Source organism: Anopheles aquasalis, chromosome 2, assembly GCF_943734665.1.
Source record: "Anopheles aquasalis chromosome 2, idAnoAquaMG_Q_19, whole genome shotgun sequence".
Taxonomy (NCBI): Eukaryota; Metazoa; Arthropoda; class Insecta; order Diptera; family Culicidae; genus Anopheles; species Anopheles aquasalis.
In genome coordinates, this window is record NC_064877.1 from 89,740,647 (window position 1) to 89,748,146 (window position 7,500).

A 7,500-nucleotide genomic window follows, 5' to 3' on the forward strand; every position below is an offset into this window, starting at 1 on the left:
GTTAATGTTCCTTTTTTTTGCCATCCAACATAGTAACCATAGGAGGAAGGAAGCCATACTGTGGAGATCGAGAAAAGGGAAAACCTGGAACTAATCCTGTCCAAATACTGGCCCACGGTTAAGTGCTTGCCTCTCGTTTTATCGTGTAGACCATGAGAGAAGCATATAACATTTCACCACATGCCGAAAGAGCGCGTGCAGCGCGTGCAAAATGTGACAAAACCACACGACAACGAAAACTGACAACGTGCCATGGTAACCCCTACTCATCATCCACTACTTGTCGCTGTAGCATATTCTGCGGAAGCACTTCGATCGAATGTTTTGCATTTACAGCAAATCGGCGTGGGTGTCATCCGGAACAATAATCTGCAACGGATACATAATATGTTTTTCTATGATGAGCTGTCTGATCGCGGTTAGGCACAATCGATTTACGACATCTGCTCAAAAAGGATAAAGTGTCAGCCACATGTTTGAACCGTGAACAGGTCGCCCATGTGCCAAGGACTGCTTTTAAAAACGTGCCCACGATGTGCCTAGATAAGGTTACATCGATTGCGACTTCACGTTGAGCAGGATTTGTACAGCAGCATGGGAAAAGTTCCAAACTCTCGGCAACAACCACGTTGTGTAAAACACTCCTTTGTGGCCGCTGTGACCACGTTGTTTGTTTCGAAAGTCTCAGAACGAGATGAAGAACAATACCTTCCCGTCTCACTGTAACCATGTTTAGAATGCTTAAATTAGTCGCAGCATGGCGACTATCCGGGTCCGATGTTGGAAATAATAGAAGAAGCCTGTTCACTGTTGAACGGTAGAAATGAAAAGTTGTTTTACTGTTGCGTCTTTCTTTTAAATAAATTTTCTAATGAGGCGTTTGATTTCCCCACTCAACTAAAAGTTTTTCCGAGCCAACAAAATAGCAACTCTGCAATAATTTCACGTGTTGCAATAATAGCATGGCTGAGCGTACATGTGCAAGTAAGACAAAAATAGGATAGTTAGCAGTGAAAGACTGTTCTCCTGAAAACCTTGAGCAGAAAACTATAAAACAGATTTTACATGCCGCAGACAAGTTGTACAGATAAACCTCTATGCTACTGTTGCTTCATTAAAATGGCGATTTCCGTTGGAAAGAGCAACGCAACAGGCATATGAAAATAATGGAGATGTAATAAATCCATCTTTATAGATAAAAATGTGCGACGGATGCGTATACCTGGAAAAGTCGGAATGGTCGCCGGAAAAGTACATTTTTCCAGACTCGCTTTTCTAAAATTGATGCCACTTATGAAATTTTAAACAAATATTCCAAAAACTTCATTCAAATATTCTTGAATAATTATAGTTTAATATGACATTTACTTGAAAAAATAAAGATAAATGGTTTCTTCACAAAAAAACCGTCAAAAATTAGCAATTTTTTACCTGAATTAACCCTACCCCCTTGTTGTCTAATCTCATTGTTCATGTTAATATGTTATTATGTTAAATCTCAAGGTTACAGGGCATCACAACGGATCTCTACTTTCATCATCCCTAGGTGATCCAGCTATTGATTTGATTAATTGATAAAATACGACCAAATGAAGGAATACATAAAATTATATCTACTGAAATCATTCGTTCCTGTATACGATAAACCCACGTCCGTTGAAAGACAGAACAAAGTCTGTCGGGTGAATTGCTAATTTCATTTCTCGAGACCTTGTGTTGCGGTTTTCTTGGGAGTTTTGTTGCTACGATTATGCATACACTGAAGTTTTCTGGAGTATGTGCAAAATGGGGAAAAACTTCTGTAGCATATCCAAATGCAACGATTTCCTTTACGGCGGTTTAGTAAGAGTGAAGTTTCTATATTATTGGCTTTATATCATAAATAACGTTCGATGTTGCAGGAGGCAACAGTAACCGTAGTACCCAAGCTACCGGCAGTGAAAATATGTCACGTTTTTTCAACGACAGTTTCGGTTCCATCGAGCTATTCCAAGGTGTAGGCTCCGGGAAAGGGGAATGGGCAGCGTAGGAAAGAAATTTGAAACACCTACAGCTATTGTTGCGGATCGATAAAATCCAACGAAAGCTTAATGTCCCTTCTCGTCGAATAATATTGAATCGATGAAAGTTAACTAAACCAACGCAATCGTTTTATGTGTATGATTAGGCGTATTGACTTTGAAATTCTATTTGTTTGGGATGCAAAAACGCAACAGACCGTTTCTTAGATTGCATAAAAACATAGCTTCAAGCGGTAGCATCGGCAGGTTAAACTCACGTACAGCATTGTTATGCAAATATTTCCAACATCTAGCAAATCACTTTTTGGGGTTCTTCGGACTGAACAAAGGAATCGTGCAAAAGAATACACAATCAATGATTGTGTTTTATGGCTTTCCGTCAATAAGCAATAGAAAAGTTGAGTGAAATCGGTGTAACGCGGGTTGAACGCTGAATTTAGAAGGTTATTTCTTATCGTTTGCCATAGATACGAGGAATATGAAGCTGCTACCATATAAATTCTTTGTTCAGACCCACCCACAGGCATTTCTTCGATGCGCTTCGTTAACATTTTTTTCAACCGTGAAGCGTGTCATCTTTTAGCTGGAAATATTCCCTGATAGAGGTGAGTTCGAAAGATGAGTTTCTTCTAATAAGTAGTAAGAATTTGTCAGTAACCATAGAGTTTATATGACTCGCCAATTTCATGACATAAATATTATTTTTTCTGCTAAAGTGTGCATCATTAACGAAGCTGTGTATCTTGCTTGTGTAGCTCAAGCAAGGCTTTTACGCATTGACTATGAGCCAGACGAAACTCAACATGTAAAAAAGGGTGAGCATGATAACAGCTTGCTTGTCTCTTTCCGGTCCAAGGATAGCTGGAGCATCAAATGTAAAAGAAGGCGCAAAAGGTACTTAAGGTCCTCCCAGTATAACTGTCTTCTAAAGGACGATGAATCCCACCGTAATCTTTGACTGCAGGAAAAAATGCTATGTTACAATCGATTTCCATGCATACATGCATAATGCAATTCATTATACAATTAGCACATGTCCTGTGCTTTCTGTACTAGGCACATATGAGAGCCAAACGTGACTTCTGGTGGATGGTCCATGTCGTTCATCAGTAAACTCTTACCTTCATTTGTTGAATGCTATAGAATGGACGTCACCAACTGAACTTATAAACCCTTATTTTTTACTGATTCCTATCGTAATGACTTCAGGATGTTTGGATCACACTCGTCCTTGATGTGAGTTTGTAGATGATTTACTAATCCCTGACTACGAAGCATTAATTTAGCCTCTAGACTCTGGAGAGCAAGTGTATCGTCAATGAGCATGCATATGACAGCTAGTCCGTCTTTACATCACTCTGAACATACGCGTCGCGTTGATGCGTCGATGGGCTCCGATAAGGTTTCACACACGCTACACTCGTATCTCAACAGTTACCGGTTGCCGGTGAGATAGACCTCCACTAGTGACGGTGGTTCACAGTGACGTGCATGTCCGCCTGGTCACGCTGCACAATGTTAGAAAACGTGATTTAAAACGCGGTTTTTGCTATTTGTTGGCAAGACACACAAGCACACATAGACTATGAACGCGACTGATTGACTGCAATGAGGCCGGACCGTAGCACAATGCTGCTGGGTACATAGTACTAGCGTGTGCCAAAGGGTTGCAAATTATTTTTTTTACCCTTCAATGTTATGTGCTGCTAGTAACTGGATAGATGGAACGAGTGTTTGTGAGTCCGGATTCCGATGGCTTCGATGCAAATGTTCAAATACCTTCTAATTGATGCACTAGACAGTAATTCCGTTGCAGTCGATGCGTTTTAACATGGACACACAAATACACACGAAAACAGTAGTTTTATATGTTTGCTCACCTTTTTACAAATTCAATATGAAATTTATTTCTGTTTTTGAGAAACACTTCTGTTTTTGAGAAACACTTGAAATGCTAAACCAACTGATATTTCAAGCTGCCGCACACTTCCGCACACATGATCATTTCAATTGAGCGTAGATTGCAACAATTAAAAGAATGAGAGCGCTTATTTCCAATTTCACTTTTCACACTATTGGGTTTTGATAGACACTTTGCTGATAGTTAGTTTGTTCCTCATCGGTATACTTAAGCAACACATTGAAGGTGTGAGTAGAGCCAATGTTGCTTCCGCCTTGCTTGACGAGCGATGTGCAACTAGTAAGAAAGTATACTCCGAGATACCGCCGCTGGCTGTAGATTACGATCTCAACGATACGGAACGACTAGGCTGAACGTGGTGGTGAGGTTTCTGATGCTACTAACCGGAATAACTGGTGGTTCGTCAATGGCGACGGGTCTTTTGGAAATGTTTGGGATTGCCGAAGGATGTTCGCACTTTGTGCTTCGGTTGAGACTTCTCGGTTTAATCGTTCGGCTTTCCGGATCCGGTAACCGAACCAACAAAGAACGGGAGAGTAGCACAACGTTTGTGAAGGCTAGAGCGAGAACGCGAAAGTGCTTGGCGGTTATGTACATAAAGCTTTGGTGGAGCGTTGTTGTATTAGTTAATCTCTCGTGCGATACTCCGTGCCCCATATCATCTAAGGACACGTTTTGGTGCTTTTTAGTTGTGTAAACTAGATGGACAGGCTTACATCTAGCGTCTTGAAGCATAGCATTTACTAATCAATTTTGCTAATCAATTTGTATGATAATTCAGTATCATACAAATAAAAACATGCAAACTAGTAATATAACTTACTTACTCATGTTGACAACATTTTCTGTTAAGGGCTGGTTTGGAAGGCGCTATTTAGAGAGACGATGCTTTATATTCGTCTTTGCATCATCGCATTAGATGATCCATCCTCATGAGATATTTGCGATTCATTTGGCTTCTGTAAATGTTTTATTCACTAAAACTTGAGTTACCGTTTTGGTTTAACTTGCAGCTGTCAGCATCATGGCCTCTTCGAGCCGCTTGTGAGCGGTAGAATAGTGATCTGGTATAGGGCCATCCGTGGGACAACTTGCAAATGTTTACAGAGCGTCGGAAAGATTGAGAGTGTGTTCATGCCGGCTCTCGATGCTGTTAATAACATGAAAGTACATAAACCCGACAGTATACAAAACACATCGGCACCACCACCTACAGCCGCATCATGAGTGGGATGGACTCACGTGGCAGGGCAACGTGCATTGGGGCAAGTTCATGTTTCAGGCCAGCCGGCCGACATCGGCCTGCTCGTAGTTGTAGGAGACATGGCTCTACCGTGTCGTCGCTGTCGCGGTGATTCTGTTGATCCACTGGAAATTGAATACGCACACACTAGCACACGTGTTGCGCTTGTGAGAAAAGTGCGTCGTATGAAGCGGGAATAAAATAAGACCCCTAAATGGAGCAACGATCGAGCATCTGTGAAGTATCATGCGCATGCTATGGTTCTGCCATAATCGCACCCGGTTTACAGCCACCGCAGACGATCCCTCCGACCTGCTGCTCATAGCCTATCGAGAATGGATTCCTTTGCTTTGGAAATGCAAATATCTTGGGAGTTTGTGAGAAATGGATTACGTTGGTTACATCACCAGTTGAGGTTTCATGCCTTGTTCTTATTAGCTAAATTATCGCACGATTTAGCAGATTACATTTGCTGGGGTTGCGACATCCAACGATAGGAAACATGAAAGGGTATGGCATTTTGCATAAACATCCCCACTGGTCCTACTAATCATATATCGTCCATGTAGGGCTCGTTGAAATCATTAGTAAATGCAAAGTGCCTTTAGAATAATCGATTAGCTCTATGCTTTTTAACTATGATATGCATCACAATTAGTTTCGAATGAATAAAACTAAGGTTAACAAGTCTTGAAAAGCAGTACATAGGATTGTGCACTTCTAACCACCTACTGGTTTTAGTCTACGATGCCCAGATTGGAAACGGAGTTACAGAAAACGCAGAATGTGTGCCCCCAGAGCAGGAAAGGTCAGCTATTTCTAAAAATGAAAATACACTGAATCGACCTTTCGCTATTCCACATTTCACTTTGTTTGGCAATGAGGGCAGGTCGGGGGAAGGAAGGTAAGAGGAATAAATAGGTCGTTCAGAAGGTGGACAGCCTATGTGGTTTCTTCATAATAAAATATGTGGACAGCTATATCTTAACATGTTTCTTCCGCCATCGCAGCATCAAAGCAACAGTATGCTGACCAGATGAAAATTAATAAACAAAGTTAAACCCCCGGGTGGTGAATATTCCATGAACAACACAGCAGAAGCAAAGCAAAACCACGTAAACCACCAAAGTGGTAATCAAAATGAGTCCTCTTTCAGTCCCATGGTACAACATGGATCAGCTTTTTTATCCTTTTTTCAATTTTATTCGCTACCTGTGGTCATTTATCTCTCCCTCTGCTGTGGTTTCAAACAAATGTAATCTTCATGTCATATAGCAGTTCTTTAGACATTTTCATTATAAAAAACTATACTGTTTTATTGAGTTCTATCTTGTTTTCCCCACTCATTTGTTTCGGCGTAGTGAATTTTTTTTTCTAATATCATCCCGCGCGTACGTGTCTTTGTCTGGCGCTGGTGCGGATGCTGTTTTACCCTGGATCCCGAAATGAACCATTTTCAATCAGGTAGATAAAATGGTGACATACAAAAATTACAGAAAGATGGATTTGGATTCAGACGAGAAGCAACTAACATCGGCACTAACATCGATCACTTCAACACGGAGGAACAGACAGTAGGAATTAACGGCGCCAGGGTAAGAAGGGGCGTGAGAAAAATCCTAGCGCCTCAGGAAGAAACGATCAAACCTTCAAATGGACTCTTTCTTATCTTTATTAAAGAATCGTATTGCGACAAGTGCATCGAGCATAATACGAGGTGATCATTTCTATTACAATTCGCATGGCGGGGGAGCATGGAATGGTGAAAAAAAAAACAAAAGAAACAAACCTCTAATTACGGTTTTGCTTAAAATAATTGGAATCAAACAACAAAATCTCTAACTTTAAATACTCGTGAATTAAAGTTCCCGACCAACAGCGCCGATGGGAACTATCATATTGCGGCCTTAATAGCTGGCTGCTCTGGATAAGCCACCCTCGGTGGAGTTCTATTCGCATTTATTCTTCACCGTGATCATGATCTGGTTCGTTTGGTGTATCAGGTACAGGGCACTAACGAAAACTGCATTCGCTCTGAAAAGAAGAAGAAAGCAGCCCAACGGTAATGATGATGAAGATTCAAATGGCTTGGTATTGAGGATACTTACTCTCCTTCCTTGAAGTACTCCTTTAGCGTGGTGCTGAATTTCTTGGAATACTTGACAAACTCTTTTTTCCGCTGCTCGACCGCCTGCTTGCCGGAGGAACCAGGTATGAAGCCTACTACCTCGTTCACTGCATCTAGCAGCTTTTTGATGGCACTAGCTATTTCTCTGCAAGCAGATTCGAAATACATAATTTAGTAAATAAGATGG

The 7,500-nt window shown here is 41.1% G+C and overlaps 2 protein-coding genes across 10 annotated transcripts in view; both read right to left on the minus strand.

Moving 5' to 3' along the window:
- The window catches only part of LOC126573235 (protein timeless), a 14,521-nt gene extending 10,169 nt beyond the window's left edge, over nt 1-4,352 (minus strand). For 5 of the 9 annotated variants that reach the window (XR_007608007.1, XM_050233201.1, XM_050233200.1 and 2 more), the window contains exon 1: nt 3,143-3,890. The gene's annotated coding sequence lies outside the window, so the exon portion shown is untranslated. The other 4 variants (XM_050233199.1, XM_050233196.1, XM_050233197.1 and 1 more) reach the window with 3 other exon arrangements.
- Nucleotides 4,353-6,839: 2,487 nt separating this feature from the next.
- The window catches only part of LOC126581604 (programmed cell death protein 10), a 2,120-nt gene continuing 1,459 nt past the window's right edge, over nt 6,840-7,500 (minus strand). Inside the window, exons 4-5 of the mRNA XM_050245388.1 lie at nt 7,294-7,458; nt 6,840-7,219 (exon numbers count right to left, since the gene is read on the minus strand). Coding sequence (XP_050101345.1) covers nt 7,135-7,219; nt 7,294-7,458 — 250 coding nt within the window. The 3' untranslated portion in view covers nt 6,840-7,134. The remainder of the gene's footprint in view (nt 7,220-7,293; nt 7,459-7,500) is intronic.